Below are 23,500 nucleotides of genomic sequence, written 5' to 3'. Positions count from 1 at the left end.
TTTTACGCGCTCTCTCTTGCGCACATACACTCTCGCACTGAAGTACGCTATGCGTGCGCGTCTTGGCGGCGTGTGTATATGTGTATAGCTGATGTTCAATTTGTTCTCGTTGAGTTATGCGCTCACTGCCTCTCACTCTATCATGCGCTCTTATGTTAAAGCTATGGTTATTTTGGGTTTTCTTGTAAGCTTTGATTAAACTGTGCGCGCACTCAGTGAAATAAATTGGAGCATACTCACAGACACACACACGCTCGTGTACACGCACTTTTGAGCATTATTTAACGCTCTCTTGAGCTTAACTTTGTTTTGAGCTGCACTCATTTACCTCAGCTTTGTCGTCGTTGGTTACAAAGTGCTGCTTCTACTTACTTCTGCTTGATTGCTCGACTTCTTTATATACATACATATATATATATATATATATATATATATATATATATATATATATATATATATATATATATATATATATATATATATATATATATATATATATATATATATATATATATGTACATGTATGTTTTTTTGTTAATGTTTCGAATTTCACGTTGTTGTTTTGTTGTTGCGTTTGGCTTTTTTCTCGCTTTCCTGTCTTCAATATAAAATCACATTTTGAAAGGTAAGGTATTCTCTTCTTCTTCTTACCACTTTTTTATTTTAACTTTTTTGGTTTGTTATAAAAATGCGGTAAGAAGAAAAACTGGTAATTTAAATGGTGTTGAATTTAATTTTTTTCGCCAGCTTTTTTTTTATTAAAAGAGTCAAAGAGACGAGGAGGAAGGAGGAGACTTTAGCTTGAAGCAAGTCGGCTTTGCTATACTCTATAAATACTATAAGATTGAGTATTTATTTTTTTTTCTATTTGATAAAATAAAGGCTACGTAATTCAAAGGTTAAAAATAAAAAATTAAATTTAATAAATATACAAAAATATAAATATACACAATTTTTATTTCATATTTTAAATATTGTGTAGATCAGGCAATTATACAAAAATATATAAATATTTTCTTCATACTTCTCTAGCACTAATTAAACTTTTTATGGTTTCCAGAATAGTTAACGCATTTCCAACACTTTATCATATGGGACGTAAAAACAACACAACAGTGTTGCCAAACAGTCTCATTCAATTTGCTAAACAGTTATTTTTATATCTGTATTTGTCCCCATACATCTAGTATTTACTATGTCGCTTATGAACACTGTAATTGGAGCTAGTTGTTGTTCAATGTTTGGGTACGTGATCTAGCATATCATTCGTACTAAAAATGACCCGCTTTGGCAACGGCGCGGTCGATGTTAATGGCTCAGCTTTCATCAGTCATCAGCTCGGTTCATCAGTCAGTCAATCAATATGGCTGCTCTCCGATTACAGTTAGGTTGGGGTAGTTTGCATTTTAACCACATTTATGGCTGCGAGCTGCGCGTGTGCAACGTAATTTATAGGGCTTTCTGTCTGTGTCGGCGGCGTGATACTACCTTAAGACATGCCTTGCCCAAAAGTCTCCACGCCCCACCTTCCAAAATATCCCTCAGCCCTTTTACCCCACATGCAGTCGTATCATGCGCAGAGCGCGTGCAATTCGCCTGTAAATACCCTGTAAATACTGAAGCAGGTGGAGGGTCATAGTGCACATTACATGATTATGATAATAACCTAAGGCTGATGCTAATGCGTCATCAAAGAAAATAATACGCTAATGACAATCAGAATGATACGATGATAATGATGATTCCACTAAAAAAAGAACAGTTAATGATAATAATAATTCTGTTAATAGAGGAACTTCTTATAGTTTACAGGGTACCTTCTTGTCGAGCACGCACACAATACATTTTTTATATTAATTTCAGTGTTGTCTTGTCTCCTTCTTCTTCTTCTTCTGCTTCTTTAACATGATCGTCTCGCTGGTCTTGGCCTTTTTAATGGTCCCACCATAAGCTGCGCCACTTTCGTAAAGTTGAAATAATTCAAGTGCGTTGTCATTACCCCCGACTCCGAACTAAAGCCTGACTTGTCGTGTATAAGCATGCATACATATGTGTGTATGTATGTATGCTTATGTAGATATGTACATATTTGTACATTGTACGTTGTGTGTGTGTCTGTGCCTTTCACTCAGCTTTGTTGCGCACGTTTGCCCGTTAACCGATAAACATTTCGATAACTGTCTTTTTGCTTTGTGGGTGCACGGACCAAAGTACGTGACATTGATTAATGTGGGTGTGTGTGTATGTGTGTGAGTTTGTGTATTTTCTATGCATTGCATTTCGATTTGAGTAAATACTGAACTCTATGTATGTTTTCCTGATTGAGCCTGGCGGCGAGCTGCTTTCATTCCCTCCTCTCTTTGTCTGTTTTGCGCTCTTTGCGCTCATCGCTTAGTGCATTTACGCTCAATTCACCGCCTTGCATATTCCACTCAAATGAACGGTTCTCTTTCACTCAACTCTCCTGCTTTGTAACTTCCTTTTTATGCTTCCTCATGCAGCTTCCCTGTTTTTGACTTTGCTGCGCTCCCTTCGCTCTCTGTCTCTCGCTCTTTCTCTTTCCTTGTGCATGCGACGTGGAAGCCTAGGCGCCTATTTTTCTTTTCAATTATGCCCTCAGCTAAAAGTCATCAAGTGTGTAGATCAAAGTGCACGATTTATATACGAAGCCGCCAGCAGGCAGCATACGCCATCTATGCATATGTATATATATGTTTACGTATGTGAGTGCGTGAGTGCGAGTGCAACATCTGCAGATACTGTACATCGCCTTGTTGCAGCAGCCTTGCTTTCCATGTTGAACAACTTCTCCTGCGGATCGTTCCATTTGTCACGTACGCAGAAATTGTGGTCCATAAAGTTGATCATCAACTTGTTTTCATAAAACTCTATATATACACGATATAAGCTATGCATACATGCACATACAGCACTTGCATCAAGATCGTTTTTTTTTTGTTTCTTTCAATCTTCTATCTCCTATTTTCCAATCTCCTATCTCCTATCTCCTATCTCCTATCTCCTATCTCCTATCTCCTATCTCCTATCTCCTATCTCCTATCTCCTATCTCCTATCTCCTATCTCCTATCTCCTATCTCCTATCTCCTATCTCCTATCTCCTATCTCCTATCTCCTATCTCCTATCTCCTATCTCCTATCTCCTGCCTTTTCTCCGCTGCCTCCTATCTCCTTTACCTTTAATTTTGTATTTCTGACTTCAAAGATCTTCTTTTTCTAGCTTTTATTTTGATCTACATTTCCATGAATGCTTGTTTACCCAGAGATTAAATATTTATGGCACCATTTATAAGTGAAAGAGTTTTCAAGTGCTAAGCGATATCTTGATAATTCAGAAAGGAAAAACTCAAGTACTCGATCGCTGATGAACTGAGAACAAGCACTAATAGATGATGACCATATTTTCCCAATGTACACTCGAAATAAGAGACGAGATGTGGGAAGGCAGCTCCGGCATCCCTCCTAAACTCGAGTAAGCCGAGCCTAATAATAGTCGAAGTCGATCGAGTTTGGCACCTGGGACTGCTGCAGAAAGTGAGGACCACCCTTCCAGCCCCATTTTTCGCGTTGCTATCCTCATACCTTATTGGAAGAACCTTCCAAGTGTCAAGGGGGCAAGCAGTATCCTTGACTAGACCAATTATGGCTGGAGTACCACAGGGTAGTGTTCTAGGCCCAACACTTTATACTTTATTCACAGGAGATATGCCAACTCCCGAGCCAAATATAGGAAGTACAGATGCAGTACTCATAGCGACCTATGCAGATGACACCGCCATCTTATCACGTCACGTATCTGCGCAAGAAGCTTCAGACTCACTACAAAAATATCTGGACTCTTTCGGACGCTGGGCAAAACGGTGGTGTATCACCATTAATGCACAAAAGTCTGTACATACTACCTTCGCCACTAGAAGAGGAGATTGCCCAAGCGTTGCATTGGGGCCCACTATTCCCAAAGCCTCAAAAGTAAAGTACCTTGGTATCACTCTTGACAGAAGGCTGACTTTTAAAGCGCACATAAGTCAAGTAACCTCAAAATGCAAAAGCAAGCTAAAAACCCTCGACTGGATGCTGAGAGCTTCAAGCAAGTTGTCTTACAGCAGCAAGGCCGCCATCTACAAGGCAATAGTTGTCCCAACCTTCGTATATGGTATCTCTCTATGGGGCTCCTCGGCGAAGACTACAAGGAACAAAATTCAGACCCTGCAGAATAAAGCACTACGCAGATGGACTGGAGCCAGCTGGTTTGTAAGAAACTCAGTCTTACATAGGGATTTAGCAATTCCCACAGTTGCTGAACTCATTGGGCGACACAGTTCAAGATACGCGGACAGACTTGCAGCGCATCCTAACCATCTCGCAAGCAACCTGGCTATAAACAACAATAGGCGAAGACTGAAGAGATTGCATCCTCTAGACAATATTAGAACTAATTAAGATAGTAGCTACAAGTGCAGAATAATTGGCATATCTGCCCTCCCATTAGTTAAGGTTTAGAGCTAAATGCGCTATAGAGTCTAAGACAATAAGCTGCAACAAAATAAAGAAATAAAAAAAAAAAAAAAAAAAAAAAAAAAAAATAGTCGAAGATGAAAGATTTTGTTTTTTTTTTTTTTTGAACCGGTTCGGTTTTCCATTCCTATATAAATATATTTAACTTTATGCATATAAAATATATAGGAATATTCTCTAATGGATCAGTTGATAATGTAGAATTTGCTGAACCGGTTCCAGCTGCATCTTAATTTAGTTCTTTTCGAAACGTTGTCAAGCTCTTGCATATAAATGGAATATCCTTAATGGAAAGCCATTAAAAATGTCTTGCTTACGCTGCGGATTGAGCAATGCTTGCACACACACATGCTGCATGCTACACGTTGAATGCTGCTTGCCGCATGCCGCATGTCGCATGCTACATTGGCCAGGCCAGTCGCTGAAATCAAGCATAAACCATAAAGAGAAAACCTGAAGTTGGGCCGTGTGGGTTTTTTTTAAGGCTTGGCCCTGTTTTGATGGTGGGGGGGGGGGGGGGTTGGGGTAGGGGCAGGGTGCTGGCCCCTACTCGGAGCCCAGCTCTGTGCCCACCTTCCACCTTCTGCATTTCACAACCTCTGTCTAGCGATCGGATCGTTGACAATGGCGTTTTGGTGGGCAGCACGACTCGTTGCCAAGAAAACATCAAGTGGAGAGGGCTCGAATACGAGATACCCTGTACTTTGCTGTTTACAACGGAATCTCTCAACAGTGTGGGCATAACCACATTTTGAGTCTCTAGTCATTCCAGTTATCAAATTGATTTATTTCATAGTTCAAACTGTCATCGATATTCATCGATATACGAGGAACTATCAAAAATAAGAAATTAATGTCAGTTGATGAATTTTTAATATGCTTAAGTTTTAGTTTATTGTTTATATAGTTGATTGTTATTGGTAGTTATCGATTGCGGGCAGCCAAATTTATCGATAGTTGAATCATATGCCTTCTGCTCAACAAATTATACTGCTAACTATATGGTATATAGAAATTTTTACAATTAACACTAGATTGTTATCGTTATCGGGCAATTAAAATCGATAATCGCAGAAAATAGGCCCAGTAATTTGTGATCGACATTTATCGCTTTTAGGCTTAATAAAGCTATCGATAAAAAAATTAGACTTAACATATATAGTCTGCTAAAATGTGACAGAAATATATCTGAATATGATTAGTGAGATCGAAGCTGCCTGCACATGTCTGTTGTGCATTACCAATAAGTACAGGGTATAAAAGCTGTTTTTGCTTTGTTTGTATTGTTGTGCGAGTGTGTCTCTGGCTGTGTGTTGAGCTTTTGTCTCAGTCAAGTTGAATGCCCTCGTTGGTGCTCGCTGTGGCTGCCAGCGAAACTCGCTGACGTCGCCAAAGCGGGCCCAAAGAACCCAACGATGACGTTTCCAATAGCAACTCCAATGAGATTCCAATCAGAACGCCAAAGGGGAGCCAAGTTAGCGAGTTTCTGAGTGTGTTTGTGAGCGTGGCATACCTGTTGCCTTCCCTTGGTTGTTGCCAAGCAACAAGTTTCGATAAACGATAAATGGCCCGGCAAAGATGGCACGCCAGAGGGCGCCAGCTAAAGGATGCATCGTACAGCTGATAAAACAGCTAGGGCTAGAATAACAGCCGAGTCTAACAGCAGGTGAGCGAAAGAGAGCGCTAGCAAGCGCTCAACTCATACAAGTGCACTCGGCTAACTGCCTATGCGTGCGTGTGCAAGTGTGAGTGAGTGTGTGTGTGCGCTGTTCGCTAGCAACAACTGAAACGAACAGAAACGAAGTTAAAGCAACGCTTCAGTACAAGCTTGGCATTTGCTGGCAACGCCGACTTTGGTCTCTCGTCAGTGTCTCTTCGTTTCTAGCTTCTGTCTGTGTGCGTGTGCGTGTGTGTGTGTGTGTGTATGTGAGTACGTGCGTGTAGTGCGTCATCGCTTTAGCTACATTGTGCAATCGAAAAGCAACAACGACTGCGCAACAAACAGAAGAAAAAAACCAATGAAGAAAATGTCAGTGCTGCCAGCGTTGCTGTTGACTGCGCTGCTTTTGTGCTGCTGCCGCCTGCAGTGCACCTTGGCAATCGAGTGTTACGTATGCGATGCGAGCGACACGAAGAATCCGTTCCAGTGCGGCGAATGGTTTGATCGCTTCGATCAGCCTGATATCCAGCCGCAGAACTGTTCGAGCGTCCATGGCGCCACGTTCTGCGTGAAGCATGTGGGCCGCTTCGAGGGCGGCATTGGGGCGAAACGCTTCTGCAGCTCCAAGGATTTGGGCAACTATTGCGACTATGTGCGCAACAAGGGCGATCGCATGGACTATCGCAGCTGCATCTACACTTGCGATACGGACGGCTGCAATCATTCTAATCAATTGACCAGCACCGCTTCGGGTGTGGCGTTTGCCCTGCTCATGCTAACAGTCTGGCAACGCTGCTGAGAGACAGACAGACAAACAGCGAGAGAGGGAGAGAGAGAGAGAGCGAGAGAGCGAGTGAGGAGTTTAAACATAGCTTTGTAAACAAAGCAGACAAACAAACGGCAAACAGCTTGTTGTTGGCTTTGATTACTTATATGTCTTATATTTCTTTAGTTTTCTTCTTTTTTTTTTTATTATACAAGCAAAATATGTATTTTTTTTTATACGTAAGCTAAGCTAAGTTGAACATGAGTAAAGTTTCCCACACATAAATAAAAAAGGCGGCTTATTAATTGTCATTGACATGGCATGAGATGGAATGAAACACTTGGCTAATGGAACGTGCTGGGTATGGCACACACACACACACAGAGTGACAGCGGGAGAGAGAGACGAGGAGGTTGGGTCTCTTGCGGTTTACAATTTGATAGCTTTGCGGCAATATTGGCTAATCGACAGATTGATATCTGCTATTGCAACTGCAACTGTAAGTGCTGTGACATACATTTCAACGACAAATGATACCCTGTAATTGGCAAACGTGCCAAATGGGGCATGTTGTTGTTAAGTAATACGTTGGCGGCATTTCTGTTGACTTAACAGCAGTATAAGTCCACTGCTGTGTACTACATACGACTGCATATACCCTATAAATTTTATATATGCTATTATATAAGAGCATATATACTTGGACATAAAGCACGTCATCTTTTAGGCACATCAAATTGATGTTTTTTGTCAAATAATTCTTGAAAAGTCGAAAAATGTTTCATTGCAACGCGACTTTTAATACCCTGTAATCTAAAACTATGTATAAAAACGTTGTTTTCTAGACTTAAGATTGTTTACATAGCATAAGAAGCAGAGACTATTATAAATACAACATAATTTCATCTGTAGAACGACGTGGTATACCCTGTAATGGTTAAGAAAATGATTTTATGCATTAAAAGTAAATCGTATGCCTTTTATATATATTTATATATAATAAATAGTCGAAATTGCAAAGAAAATTTGCTATCTCGGAACGACTTGCCATACCCTGTAATCAAAATATATTGAAAATGAAATCATTTTCTTAACTGGAAATTAGCAACAGGTCGTCAGAGTATATGTGATATATTTTTATAGAGTGAAAGCTGCAATGCGACTTGTAATACCCTGTAATCGAAAAATATCGAGTAGCATATAGTATTAGCTTATTTACCTCCAAGTGACCTCGAATTGGTTCAAAGCTACTTTCATTTTGAGCATAAGAGCTGGCTAAGGGGTATCTTACAGTCGAGTTGCTGGCTAGAACTTTTGTACTAGTTTGAAAGTTGTCGTCGTTGCCAGCCAATTTGCCTTGAGGTTGTCTGACGACGAGCGACCCTCAATCAAACGGATCGCAACCTGTGCGGTTGGCAATAAAAAAATAAAACCCAATCGAATCGAAAGATTAAAAATGAAAATAAAATTTATATTGACATTTCATTAAGCGAGCATCATTTAATGCGGCTCAATTTGAGGTCGTTTCTTGATTGCGAAGCCCAGTCTTCTATAGATCTGGGCCTAGGTATTTGCCGCCCACGTTCCAATTCTAATTCCCATTCCGAGTTCCACTTTCCATTCCAATTCCAATTCCATTTACAGTTGCGTAATTGCCTAAATTGAAAGCACCTTGAGGGGCTATCATTGTCATTGAGGCGCTAATTTGTCTCAACGCCTGGGCATGGGCGGACAAGTCCAACCACCCAAAATAGTACGACATAGATCACATAACACTCTCCACACACACACACACACACACACACACACACACACATGTATATATATGTCTCTCTCTGGCTACATATAGAACTAGTCTCTAATCGAGCCCGCCTCTTATCAGTCGCGTCTCTTCGTCTAATCTACGTGTGCCCTACAGCAATTGGGATGCCTGGCTCTGCAGACTTTTTTCCATTTCAATTGACTTCTCTGACATTGCCTCATCACACAAAACTATATAGATATATATACATATATCTATATATATATACTCGTTTCGCTGTGAAAGTGAGCATTGAACTTTTGAAGTTTATATATATTGTATATTCTTAGAATAGCTCAAAGCTAAGCCCACCATAGACCTATCTGAACTGAGTTTTTACTAGAGCTATATGCCTGAAACATGATATAGTTGCAGCCTGAGTTAGTAGTAGTAGAAATCATTCAGTTTGCTTCACTATAGTTGGAACTATTTTAGAATTTAGAGCAGGTGCAATTAGTATTATCTTTTATGGAATTTTTAGTTCAAGAGGCCATAGAAGGTATTTATATAGCAGTACTTATCTCAAGATATACAGTTCATATTATAGTATCTATAAAACAGTTCGATGCTCGTTTTCTGTCATAGCTAGTTTTAATATTTAGATTGGGATCCAAAATATAATCTGCAGTAGTTCTAAAAATATCTGTTTATATAAGAAATAAGCTTATTGACATCACATAATATCATCAAATGTCATTGGTATTATCAACTGCTACTAAATCAAACTAGTATAAACCTTATCTGATTAAAAGTTAAGCTTTATGTATGGATCGGTATTATTATCTATATTATATATTATATATTATTATCTATATATATATATATATATATATATATATATATATATATATATATTATTATCTATAAAGTTTTATTTATAAAGTTTTGTATACCCTGAGACTGGGAATTCCCGTAAACTGTAGAAGCTAGAGATTTGAAGTTTGTAATTTATACTAGTGTATACCAAATGCAGTGCAAGCTTGTATATTTTTTCGATAACTCATCTTAATTCTCTATGATCAATAAAAATCGATATCGATTCAAATACTAGAGACTAGAGACAAGACTAGAGTAAGCAGAGCTCGTATCAGGAAACAGGGTTCAGGGCATCGCCTCGTCGAGCCATTTCGACTAGAGCTTTCTAGTTTTTTAGATGATATATCCTGAGCAGAGCCTTAAGAAATTTTAGATTTTCGAAGATCTTTTGTCAACACTGAAATCTTTTCATCTACCCCAATATATATATATATATATATATATATATATATATATATATATATATATATATATATATATATATATATATATATATATATATTTATAGAGAGTTGCTAATGCATGGGTAATCGACCTGGTTTCATTTGTGCATGCAGCGTGGGCGGTTCATTGATATTTGTTAATTTCGCATAGCAGCTTTTGCTACCCTATAAAAATCGCGTGTTGCATATTAACTGAACAGTTGGTTTCCACAATGCGGATCGCTTACAGCTAGCCAAGTAGCTGCTTCGTTGAGTGCCACCCAATCGGCATCCAATTTCCGTGCCCCAGTTGCGACTTCGAATTCGAGTTCGAATCGAGAAAAAGCGTCCTAATCTCAAATTGACGTCGGCCACAAATGTGTTTTGGCATTCGATTTCCTGCTCGAGAGGTTATAGGCTGATAGTCGGGCGCGTAACGAGGGCACGTAATTGTTGTGTAACATAATCTGGGCTATACCCTGTAATCGATGGCGCACCCGCCGAGTTGACTGGAAACGGAGCTAAAGAAGATAAGCAGCAGAAAAGTTATTATGAAATATGTTTGCAAATTTCTTGCCAAAGCAGTTGGCAAAATTCTAGGGTATATCTGGTGTATATATACCCTGCAATTTTTTGTTCTCCGAGGTCTACTGCAGTTAGTGGAGCGCATCCACAGGGAAAAAGGATTCAGATACTGTTAATTAAATTACAGTTAGCTATCAGTATGCTGGGCTACATACATATACCCTGTAATTTTAGGCTTAAGTGTAAAAAAGAGGTCATAGCTATATATGAAATGTTTAATATAAGATACTTCAGCTCAAGCTAAAGTAACGAGAGACTTACTGGAATTTATTATAACAGAAACGGCCACACATACCCTGTAATTCATAAACATACACTTAAATACAAACTTAAGGCAAAATCATTTAAAAAGAAAAGTTTTATAAGCATGCCTGCAACACAAACGTATACCAATGTCAACTTGTAACTTTGTATACCCTGTAATTTGTATTATTATGATAATACTATGTTATGAAAGACAGATGTGTAGCAATCACTACAATTCCAATGATTTCAATACGATGATAACGAATCTAGGCTTTATTTATACAATGTAAACATTTGCAAAATACCCTGTAAATTGATATGATACGCCATTGTTGACAGGTAAGCCAGCAACTATGTTAAGGTGACAAAATAAATAAATAAAACGTGGATAAATATTAGTTGAATACCCTGTAATCTTAAACTATGCCAGGTGAGGGGGATTGATTATGAATTTTGATTTATTTTCTAATAGAAAGAGTTAAGTAATACCCTGTAAAATCGGCTTAACATAAAACAAATTCCTTTGAATTTTGTAGTTTTAGAAATTAGAAATTACAGGGTATTCAGTGTTGCGTCAAGCGAGCAGCTGTCTATTTCGGCGCCATTTCGAAAGGCGAGAGGTCAATAGCATTGCCTGATACGCCCCGATGTGATGAGTCGCATGTTCGAGAAGTTAGAAGAAAGAAGCAGAGGAAGCGAGACGCGAACTACGTCGGGTATGCTGCAGGGAAGCAGCAGCTGTTCAAGGTCACTGCCAACTGGCAGCAATGCAATGCGAAGCGCACGGCAAAGCGCAACACCCGATGAAAATAGAAGCGCAGACAAAGGCGAAGCCATAAAAACGGAAATAGATCCAGACCGAGACCGAGACCGAGACCGAGACCGAGAGCAAAAACAGAGCTATGTAAAAATCTCTAAGGACGCGACACATTGAAATTTCCGGGCAGTAAAAACCACATTAGAACGTGCCACATGTTACACACGCACACACACTCACACACACATGCATCATGAAGAGTGTAAACAACCCCCGAATTCCTACTTCGCAATACCCCTAGCCTGCTCGTCAGACTATCTATGCACTGCTGGCTAGGGTATTTCGTTTTCTGCATCTAATACGTAACACAACAGTAACGAGAGCTCTACTGGACTTTATGTGAATATATATATATATAAATATATATATAATAAGTTTGAGCAATTTTCTTTCAAATCTTGAGCCAGAGTTGCTCAAACTTATTTCTATATTGTATCTATATAAGACAGTTGTCACAGTAAAACCTAAATCAAAATCTTGGATCTATCATAGATTATTCTATTATTCTAATATTCTATTATATTAATATATTATTATATTATTATATTATTATATTATTATATTATTATATTATTATATTATTATATTATTATATTATTATATTATTATATTATTATATTATTATATTATTATATTATTATATATTTGCGGTTCAACATGCGCCTAGCATTGCGTCTCAATTATATATTTTAAGGCTGCTGGATTAGATTTCTCGGCAAGAGCTAGAAAAAGTATTACAAAAATAAAAAAAAGTTAAATATGCTTAAAGTATTTAACATAAAAAAATTTCACAAAAGCCAACTATTATATGAATCAACTATTATATATATATATATCTATATATGCATTAATATATAAAAATATGAATAGTTCAAAGTTTCGCAAAAATTTATTATTTGTTTATTTTATATTTTTTTAGTTTATTTTATTTTTAAATATTTATTTTTATATCCCATTTTAATGTTTTAATTAATTTTTATTATTATTTTAATTTTTAAATTTTTTTTTATTATTTTATATCTTATTCCATACTCAATCTGACATCTCAAGGATATTCGTTAGGGTATTCCAAGTGCGGCTTCGCCTTGTGGCTTCCTTGTGTTGTTTAGCTGTTTCCCAAATACGTAAAATATCCGAATGCATTTCTCGCTTCCTGGAAATCGGGTGGGTTACATGTATATATATATAAATATATGTATATATGTGTAAATATATATATTTATATATATTTTAGATGACGCGTTTCGCCCTTCTTCCGCGTTGCGGGTGCGAATTGCGTCGTTTGCTTTGTGCGCCGTTTCGGGCTGCTGCGACGTCATTTCGAGGGTTGCTACCCTCATTCCGCTTGATCCTTCAGAGAGAGAGACGCCATAAAAGAGAGAGAGAGAGAGAGCTGGTGTGCACAGGTAAAGAGCGCTTTCCTTTGTCCTTTGCGTACTGTACTGAGATTTTGAGTGGAAATTCTCACAAATTCTCACTCTTTCTCTCTCTCTCTCTCTCTTCCCGTCACTTGTGAGTCGAACTGACCTACGCCGTATGCAATTCGTGGTTGGTATTTCGTCATTGCTCCGGAGCCAGGAACCGCATTTTGATACCCGGAACAAAGACACAAAGACACAAAGGCGACGCGGAAATATTCCCTTACTACCCCAAAACATAGAAACCGGAACAAAGAGTCTCTATTTAATGTGTTTAAGTTGCTAGCTAATAGTATTAACAAGAAAATTAAAGTCAATTTTCTTGTCTTAGATAGATATAGATATAGATATAGATATAGATATAGATATAGATATAGATATAGATATAGATATAGATATAGATATAGATATAGATATAGATATAGATATAGATATAGATATAGATATAGATATAGATATAGATATAGATATAGATATAGATATAGATATAGATATAGATATAGATATAGATATAGATATAGATATAGATATAGATATAGATATAGATATAGATATAGATATAGATATAGATATAGATATAGATATAGATATAGATATAGATATAGATATAGATATAGATATAGATATAGATATAGATATAGATATAGATATAGATATAGATATAGATATAGATATAGATATAGATATAGATATAGATATAGATATAGATATAGATATAGATATAGATATAGATATAGATATAGATACAGATACAGATACAGATACAGATACAGATATAGATATAGATATAGATATAGATATAGATATAGATATAGATATAGATATAGATATAGATATAGATCTCGCTCTCGCTCTCGCTCTCGCTCTCGCTCTCGCATCTCGCTCTCGCTCTCGCTCTCGCTCTCGCTCTCGCTCTCGCTCTCGCTCTCGCTCTCGCTCTCGCTCTCGCTCTCGCTCTCGCTCTCGCTCTCGCTCTCGCTCTCGCTCTCGCTCTCGCTCTCGCTCTCGCTCTCGCTCTCGCTCTCGCTCTCGCTCTCGCTCTCGCTCTCGCTCTCGCTCTCGCTCTCGCTCTCGCTCTCGCTCTCGCTCTCGCTCTCGCTCTCGCTCTCGCTCTCGCTCTCGCTCTCGCTCTCGCTCTCGCTCTCGCTCTCGCTCTAGCTCCCTCTCCCTATCCAGCTCCTATACCAGATACAGATACAGATACAGATACAGATACAGATACAGATATAGATATAGATATAGATATAGATACAGATACAGATACAGATATAGATGTAGATATAGAGATTCCACCCACATGCCTTTGGCACGGGCGCTTCCTCAATTTGCCTCACGTGGCTAAATTGGGGCCGAGCTTTGGGCTGGAATAGCTAATAAATTGCAATAAATGTTGCATGAGATGCAAATTAGATGCATATGGAGCGAGCTAAGGAGCTGTTTCGGTGACAAAAGTGAAGAAACATGGAACATTTGCTAATCCGCACAAATTAAATGCAATTGAAATAAATTTCGCATGGGCCCAGAAATTGGCAGACTTCTTACCCTGGACGGAGGAGGGGGCATTGGCTGGGGGCAGGGAGGTGGGGCATGCAACAAGCGTGCCAATTGCATAAATTTATTGGCAACGAATTCCGAGACGAGCCACAGGTCGCCATGCATCAGCAACAGCAGCATAGTCCAGTGCCCAGCCCCATTCCCATGCTCCACCCCCAACCCTCAACCACCAGTCGCATCTCGTTTCGCTTGGCTGCAACGGTTCAAAGTGTTAATTGTCGCATAAATTTCGATAATTGAGGCAAATTGTTGCCGGCTGCCCCGTTCCCAAGGATTGTCTTGAATATGACAATTGCTCTAAAGTTAACATACCTATGCCTATAGCTCTCATAAATCTGCCAGCAGGTATACAAAAAGCAACATGCTACCGGCTGTGTCTAATCAAGGCGTAACTGTATACCAAATCTGATAGCTGCAGCTCGTGTAATCTTCGAGTTATGCTTGAAAAGGTGAGCTGTAAAATCTAGATTTAAACCGATTTGTCAAGTGTTTGACGTGTGTGCATATATATTTTAAGTTGAAAGTCTAGTTCCTGAGACCAAAGCATATCTAGTCCGACAAAGGGCGAAACGATAAAAGGCCTGGGCTAGACTGGGTTTCAATTTAAGCTCACATTACTTTTGAGCTGCCTTAAACAAAGACTTAAATCTGACTTAGATTCTTTATACTCGTTCAAGAAGTCATAAGAGCATATTGGTTTTGCGTTGCCTTGAAATTTGCATCTATATTCTCTCTGCTAAGCTCAGCTCATGCTAATGCTAAGATTCTTTGGCTACATCGCGTGGCAAAACTATATTTATTCAAGCGATATCTGTTATTGAGAGTCTTGATAAAGTCGTGTGGGCAACACCCGACTAAAAACCTATATAAAACTTGTATATAGACTGCATGTCTTCACCTCCTCCAGCTAAGAGTTCAGCCACTGCGGATCCCTCTTGAGAGAAAGTTTTTGCTGGATCTAAATTCGAAGTGATCCACTCTTGGGGAATTTCCTCTAGCCTATTTTTGATTACGGTCCAAATGCAAAATTCATATTCTTAGCAACTCTAGAGTCTAAGAGGAAACTTCCAAATCTAAACTTGCAAACACATTAAGTATTTAGAAGGACGTTAGCTTACCAAAAATTAATCGAATCTCTTTTGTTTAGACTTTTTTGGTATTTAAATTTGAATGAAATTTGATAACCCTTCACTCGAAAGAGTAGCCTAAGCTTAGTCTATATTAATCAATATATCCTTGCAGCTTGTTGAGCAATTCCAATATGTTTCAGAGACTTCACACTTCTTATCATTCTTCAGAGTCTTGCCTTAATTTCTGGCTTTGTTTGGTTATCTCGGTTGGCTATCTCTATATGGATATGGCCAAAAAGACAGCTCGAAGAGCAGAGAAACCTGTCATACCAGTAAGCTGGTTCTTTGGCGACGAACACGAAATTGTTAACGGTCATTCACCAGTTGAGAAGCAGGGAGAAGAGTTTGGGTAGGCGAGAGACAGAGACGCAGACATAGACAGAGCGAGTGAGGGAGAGAGAGAGCGAGAAGCAGAGTGAACTGAAGCGAAGCGAGAAGCCAAACAATACCAAAAGAAAACAATGCCCAGGTCTACACAATTATTTATTGTACGATCTGCTGCTGCTGCTTCTTCTTCGTTTCGTTTCTTTTGACTGGAATTTTTGTTCGATTCGAAAAACAAGAATTTTTGGAGAATCAAAAAGCGAATCACTTGATATGCAAAGCAGAACAAAGGAATAAAGCACAAGACGTGTCTAAATAGCATTTTGTGACATATTCAGTTGACTTCAATGCCCCCGACCCAACAGCAATCGAGTCACAAAATAACCTTTGAGCATGTTCTCTTTTTTTTTATTTATATATATTTTTGCATTGATTCCATTTCGAAAGTCTGATATTATGTAAATGGCTGGCATTAAGATTTAAATACTCTATTTCCATGGTGCGGCTATGATGACATTTACATAGCATTAGCTCCATATGTGCCCACTGAACTGAGCTCTCACTGAAGCTAGCTCCAAGAAACTTGAGCCAGCTGCTGCTGTTGAGTTCATATGCGATATATATCGAGCTGAACTGCATTGGTTTCGTTTAACTAGATGATATAGTAGGGGCAGTCATGATGTGAGCACTAAGAACTCCATATGTGCCCACTGAACTGAGCTCTCACTGAAGCTAGCTGCAAGAAACTTGAGCCAGCTGCTGCTGTTGAGTTCATATGCGATATATATCGTTTTGAACTGCATTGGTTTAGCTTAACTAGATGATATAGTAGAGGCAGGCATAGTCAAAGGATGGCTTAAGGGTTTATAAGAAAAGTTGGTTGAAACAATAGAAATAGAAATAGATTTTTGAGTTATATATTTTTTATATAAAGCTCACAAATTTTTTCTTTAGAATTTCAATCAATTTTGTTGGAAATTTAGCTTTATATAGTTGAGAAAAAAAGATTGCTCAGACTATGATCGCTTAGCTAGGCAGTGTATTCGCGCTTTTGGCATTCGTTCCATTTAGTTTTTATTTTACTATTAGCTCAACTACTTAAGGCGACAGCAAACACATGTTGGCTGACAGCAGCGCAGAAGGCGACGCGCTGCAGGTGACCAGGAGGCGGGGCTTCCAAGTCGACTCGTTGGCATTGACCGCAAAAAAGCAAATACTAAAAAATTGTATAAATAAATAAAAAAGCAAAAATTAAAAAAGAAAAAAGAACAGCGAAAAAAAAGCATTAGAAACGCAAAAATCTGAAATAAAATATCAGCTAATTGGCAGCAGCTCAGGTTGAGCAGGTGTCATAACTAACCGACCCAGGCAAACGAATATGGCGTGCCGCGTCTTAGCCACTACAAATTGACAACGTAGACCAAATAAGTACAGCGTTCGACGACATAGCTCAGGATCTGTTCCAATGACCAAATCAACGCTCTCAGCTTGCTAAACTAGGGCTTCGTATTATTTACCGATATAAGTGCGCTCTGATGTCATTAAATACATCGTCAGCACAACTCTGCAGCTTAACTGTAGTATTTGCCAAGCTGCGATCTGGTTGAACTCAGAGCATATCTGTTGATAACTCAGCTTCTGTTGGACTGAATTGAATCAAATTTGATATGTGATTCAGTTGAAGCATTTGCTAAGACAAAATTAAGAATGTGTTTTCGGGCATGCTGTGATGGCTATGATATCTGATAATCAGTCAGGAGCTGTAGAACTATATTTGAAAAAATGTTTGATATGTAAATTAGGTAAAAGATTTACTAAAAAATAAAGAATATTTATTCAGCTTTGATGTATTAGCTGTGGTAGGTGATAACTGCTGCTTCAACTGAAGAGAAACATTAGAGACGAGTTTTCACTGTAGTCTACAAGCTGTCACTGCTGATCTCTAAGAAGCTCTAGCAAACAAAGTTTCCTCAGACTTGAATTAATTCAGACTTGGACTAGCTGAATACGGCTTAGATAATAAGATATATGCCGTGTATAAGATATATTCAGCTCAAGGGTATTTGGTTTCGAGACAATTTTGATTGGCTTGAGGCAGTGTTACGCACTTGATGATATCTCAGGATCCTATGAAGTGAATGTATTCAAAATGCATTTAAGCTTCAATGGAATCATTTGCTTGGAGCAAATGATTTGCTTTTTATTGGGTTCCACATAAACGTCCAAGTAAAGGCAAATGAACTGTAGGCAAAGCTTTCGAAGTTTCTTTGTTGCTTTGAACGTGACTGTGCCATGCAATACCCTGTCCCAATGAGATATGACCGAACGCTAGATCTCCGAAAAGCCACAGCTGCTGGCCACATTTGGCCACGCCCGCGGCGTTGCGTGTCAATTGAAAGTGGGTCAGGCCCGACCGCAGTCAAGAGTGCTCCGCCGACCAGTGTCAAATGCAAAGTCAAGATAAAGTCAAGCCATAGCTGAGCGACTTGACGGCTGACAATAAACTTGAAGGTGGGCTGCTTAACTGTTTCAGCAACTGCCACGCCCACGCAGTTGGCTTGGGGTGGCGCGACTTGGACAGGTTTGAAGAGCTCTTTCCCATTTCTAAACCTGTTCGCATTTTCGAATTTGAATATTGAAATTTGTGCTTGGAACCAGTCGCAAGCCAAGGCCAGCAAGACGCAGAACAATAACTTAAAAATATTTTACATTTGAAAAAAATTAAAAAAAAAAATAGGAATAAAAAAATGTAAGCAACAATAATCATAGTTAATAACTTAAGATTAACGGTAGGGCCATCAAACAGGCAGTGTGGCGCCATCTAGTGGCACCCGAATCGGTGGAGCGCCGGTTGCGACTGCCGCCCGATGATGCAACAGAGGCGCATCTACAGCATCCAATCCACCCAGTGGTGGATATTTGCCGGAGGTGCCACCGGCTGCCTCGCGCTCGTGTGCCATGTTATCGTTGATGTCGTTGTCGTGGGCGGGATCGTTGGGAAACTCGCTGGCCAAATGGTAGATGACCTTCTGGAACAGAAACTCCGATAGGTTGGTCCGCAAGAAGAACAGAAACATCCAGTTGGAAAAGTTACACTTCTCAATAACCGCTTTCAGATCTGACTCATCCATCTTGCCAGGCTTGGCCCAATACAGCGACAGTCGAGTGAAGGTGACGCTGGAAAGGCAAGGCATTATTTAAACGATATGCATAAGATCTAAAGAAAAAGGATTTTCAGTTATATTAAATTGATATATACAATAAATCTAGATGGAACTCGAATGGCTGGCCAGTGAAGGATAAGGTTGGAAATCTATGAATTTATTTGCTTTGAACTCTGGAATTCTTGGGGTCTTAGATCCTTAGACCCTTAAGCATTTAGACCCTTAGACCCATACTTTATATAAGAGTTAGCTGAGCTTTAGTTTATGGAATATGTCTGAGGCAATACACTCAGATAGATGAAAGGCGTAGCTAAATTTCTGTTTGATCAAAGATCTGTAGGAAAGATCGAAGGAGCATCAAGACTCATGCTTGCAGTGTAAAGTCTTTCAAATGTCTAGGAAGCATGAAGTTTGACACAGAGAAACTGAAAGAGAGCAGTAGCTAGGCCTAAGAAATCTAAACTGTCCTATAGCCTAGCGGGAAGACTGAGATATAGCGAGAGAGAGAGACCAAAGTTGTCAGACATACTTTTTATAGAAGAAGAGCGTTAGGAGTCGCCAGAAAAGACCCAGCAAGGTAACGATCAATAGAAAGGAAAACCAGAACCAGAGTATAGTGTAGATCTTCTCATTCATGATGTTGAGGGCCATCACACAGAGCGTATCGTGCTCCTGCAGTGAGCCGGCTGCACCGTATTTGAAGAAGGTACATTTGGTGACCTTGGGGAAGACAACATCGAGTGCATCCATTTTGTCGACCCAACGCTCGTTGAGCACCTTAATGCCTAGTGTTAGGAACTGACGACCCAGAAAGCGATTGGTCCAATAGATCTGACAGCACAGATTCAGCAAGTTTAGTATTTCAGTTGCCACTAGATGTGCGCCCCACGACTGATTCAAGCGCATGCGATCGATCATCGTGCGTCGTATGTTGATCACACGATCCTCGACCTCGGTCATCGAGGGTATATTCAGCTTGCCAATGCGCAGGCTGTCGCTCTTTAGATATTTGGTCAAGCCGACCATGCGCAGGCCGTAGACCAGCGCCTTGATCCGTCCGCCCTCCCAGTACTTCCAGAGCGCATGCGGCGCGTAAAAGCAAAGGGCCTGCGCGAACAGCACGAAGGGCACCCATTGATAGTAGGCATGTCGCTTGATCTTGTCCTCGTTGCGATTGTAGGGCCCAATGCCGGGCTGGAAAATGGAGCCAGAGTCCAGAGCCGAATTGTTCATGTGACGCACCTGTGAAACGAAAAGGATTACTGATGAGTTTGATTGACTGAAGAGGTTTATTTAGCCTCGATTGATTGACGTCAACTTAAAGTCTAGAGTAAGCTTGTGCTATGTGTGTCATGGGTAAAATGTGAAGAGATAAGGTATCTATGAAGAAATTATACTTGAACACAATTCATATATTTAGTTGTGGGGCTAAATAACAAGCTGTTTGATTGACTGATTGATCATATTGATTGATTAACCATAGTATAAAGAGGTAGCGGCAACTGTGTTTAGATTTCGAGTGTAATTTTTAGAATAGAATTTGAAATAATTGAACTGGTTGATTGATTGATTGATTGACTATGATCTATAGTGAGTTTAAGTAGCAGAGACTTAACTTGACAGATAAAGTTGTTAAAGAAAACATTAAATGAAAATAGTTGCTGCTATTGTGATTGAGTGAAAATATATAAATGATTGATTGATTGATCAGTCTGTAATAGGCAAAAAAAAAAGCAAAAGATATGTCAACAGCTAAAGGTAGCTGAGGTAACATTTTTTTAGACATTTTGCTGATGATTGATTGACTGATTGATTGATTGTAAACAAAATCAGACATTTGCTTGCTTGATTGATTGACTTGTGTATATTTATATATAGTTTGACCAAGATGAAAATTTGGCCCTCAAGATAGCAGAGCGAAAATATTGTGTTATAGTCAAAGCAGTAAAGAAAGGATTGATTGATTGACTTGCTCGATTATAACACTAAGTTAACACACTGCTAGCTCAACTTTATACAGTTTTCAGGTAACAAATCTTTGAACACATTATTTACCACTGTGAACGTGGGCGTAAAGAAGCAAAAGGTATTTATAACGGGGGCGACCACATTATCGGATATACACTGTATATGCTCGCCGATGTATTGACGTGACGTTATCAACAGGGTTGCCACCAGCAGCAAGACGAAGGTCCAGCGATAATGGAGTTTAAACACAATGTTATCGATAACAACGCGCGTTATATCGAACTTGAGATATTGCTTGACCGAACTGAACGTGCCCAACATAATGTCGACCAAAAGCCAAACCTATATAGCACTCAAAATATATATATATGTATATATATAAATGTATATAAATAATTTTCTATTAATTATATTTTTTGTTTTTTTTTTTTTATATTTGGTATTTTTCCGCGCGAGCAGCTCCACGTAACGTTGCTGTTGACCGCGCACTGCAGGCCTATGGAATTCTAACACTAAGTCCGTCGATCGAGCTGGCGAGCAGCGCTTATCAACAACCCCGCCTCCTGGATAAAACCTATAGGGTAGGGGGCGTGGATTTCGCCCTGAGCGATTGCTAGACCTCTCGAAAAACGCCAAAAGCTCTTGCGATAAGATAAGTTTAGCTCGAAGAATTGAAGAGTTTGAGTTTTTTTGTTCTCCGTTGAAAATAGGAAATCAGAGTATAATGGGGTTTGTGCACATGTATGTAACAATATGTATGAGTATTTGGGCATTCGTCAAAGGGTTCTATAATGAAAAAGTTCATGTTTATTAGTGAATTATTTTGCTTTCTTCATTTTTTGAGTTTGTCGGCCAAATGTTTTTTTTTTTTTTCATTAATCTTTGATACCGTGGCTGAGATAGACAATTGGTTTATCAGCAGCCGATTTACGTGATATACTGGTATGTATGATGACTGTGTTATCCGATAATAGCCTGGCATTTAGAGCGGCCCCAAATATTTAAGAATATTGCGGCAGGTGAGCCCACTCAACGGAGTCTATTATGCGGCAAACCGATTGAGTCAAGGCACTCGCAATCAGAGTTAGCTAAAAGTAAAGTTTCTTTCCATCTTTCCATCTCTACATGGCTACGGAGCTTTTGGCCATTTTGCGCTGCTTGCCTAGTGCTTCTTCATGACTCCATTCATTGCTTATCTCACTGATAATATATTCATATAGAATCTCAACTGTTTCATCTCTATTTTTAAACAGTTATCTCTATTTGTATCTGCTTATCATGCTCCACATTCACTGACTAAAAGACGTTTTGAGGAGCTAGCAAAAGAGGGCGAGGCTCACCCTCAGCTAATGAGCTTTTATTTAAAATTTATGATTTCATAGTTTTATCTAATCATATTTCTGACTGTAACTGTATAAATATTCAAACAGAAGTTTATTACAGTTACTTATCTATTCATGAATTTATCTCTGCTGTAATTAAATTATATATACTATGTAAATTAACTATTTATGTTATTCTACTACTTGCAGCGCGACTATTTTTGTGAATACTCCATATTAAAAGCATCTCTCTGAAATAGTCAACAACAAATGAATTGTGACCAAAAGTAATGGGTATTTTTTACAGTTATGTTACATGTATTCTAATTTAAGCTAAAACTGGTTATATTTTATTAATGTTCATATTTATCAAAGGATTCAGTTCCTTTACATTTGGTTTACGCTTGGCGCAGTGCAGCACTACTATTTTTGTGAACAGAGCTGTGCATCCGATATCTATGCATCCCATAAGTTTCATCCATTAGATGCAAAGGTTTTCTTCTCTATTCTCAGCTTGCTCATATGTCTCTGATATATGTATCTACATATTTATGTGTCTATCCAATCATCTTGTATAGATAGATAGTTAAAAAGACAATAAATTATAGCTGAAGATACATATGCTCAATGCATATGTATCTTTAGCTATCTTCTATTAAAAATTTGTATCTTAATTGTATCTTTAGCTCATGTCTGAAACTCTATGATGAATTTGTAACTGTATCTTTATCTATGACAGCTCGTATCTTTGCCTTGTAACAAAAAGTGTAGATAGCAATTGTATCTGCATCTTTTTCAAATGTATCTGTATCTTGTGTGCGGGACCCTACGCTACAGTAAGCGTATCTTTTGCTAGACTCTTGTATCTTTGGTAAGTCAAATTGATTTCCCAACAATCATAACATGTATTCCTGTAGCCCGTACTAAGGCTTAACTTGTAACACTTGTAAATAAAACATTTTGCAGGCAGTTC

General features: G+C 38.7%; 2 protein-coding genes across 2 annotated transcripts; one reads left to right on the top strand and one right to left on the bottom strand.

Moving 5' to 3' along the window:
- The first annotated feature begins 6,372 nt into the window (after nt 1-6,372).
- On the top strand, nt 6,373-7,574 carry LOC111592990. The gene has a single exon (XM_023305492.2). It carries the CDS (start codon nt 6,553-6,555, stop codon nt 6,991-6,993), a length of 441 nt encoding a protein of 146 aa, XP_023161260.1. The 5' UTR covers nt 6,373-6,552; the 3' UTR covers nt 6,994-7,574.
- Nucleotides 7,575-18,866: 11,292 nt separating this feature from the next.
- On the bottom strand, nt 18,867-21,635 carry LOC111592989 (innexin inx7). The gene is made up of 3 exons (XM_023305491.2): nt 21,293-21,635; nt 19,767-20,479; nt 18,867-19,250 (listed from the first exon to the last, which is right to left on the bottom strand). Exons 1-3 carry the CDS (start codon nt 21,524-21,526, stop codon nt 18,872-18,874), a joined length of 1,326 nt encoding a protein of 441 aa, XP_023161259.1. The 5' UTR covers nt 21,527-21,635; the 3' UTR covers nt 18,867-18,871.
- Between the last annotated feature and the right edge of the window lie 1,865 nt (nt 21,636-23,500).

Source organism: Drosophila hydei, unplaced genomic scaffold (assembly GCF_003285905.1).
Source record: "Drosophila hydei strain 15085-1641.00,03,60 unplaced genomic scaffold, DhydRS2 tig00000090-arrow-arrow-pilon, whole genome shotgun sequence".
Lineage (NCBI taxonomy): Eukaryota > Metazoa > Arthropoda > Insecta > Diptera > Drosophilidae > Drosophila > Drosophila hydei.
This window is presented reverse-complemented; position numbering and strand designations above follow the sequence as displayed.

What these genes read in the sequence shown, in the direction of transcription:
- LOC111592990 (XM_023305492.2), top strand. Translation starts at nt 6,553, where the DNA reads ATGAAGAAAATGTCAGTGCTGCCAGCGTTGCTGTTGACTGCGCTGCTT.
- LOC111592989 (XM_023305491.2), bottom strand. Translation starts at nt 21,526, where the DNA reads ATGTTGGGCACGTTCAGTTCGGTCAAGCAATATCTCAAGTTCGATATA. An exon ending in TTACGCCCACGTTCACAGTG is followed by an intron (nt 20,480 to 21,292) that starts GTAAATAATGTG and finishes TTCGTTTCACAG; the next exon opens with GTGCGTCACATGAACAATTC. An exon ending in ACGCTCTTCTTCTATAAAAA is followed by an intron (nt 19,251 to 19,766) that starts GTATGTCTGACA and finishes TTGCCTTTCCAG; the next exon opens with CGTCACCTTCACTCGACTGT.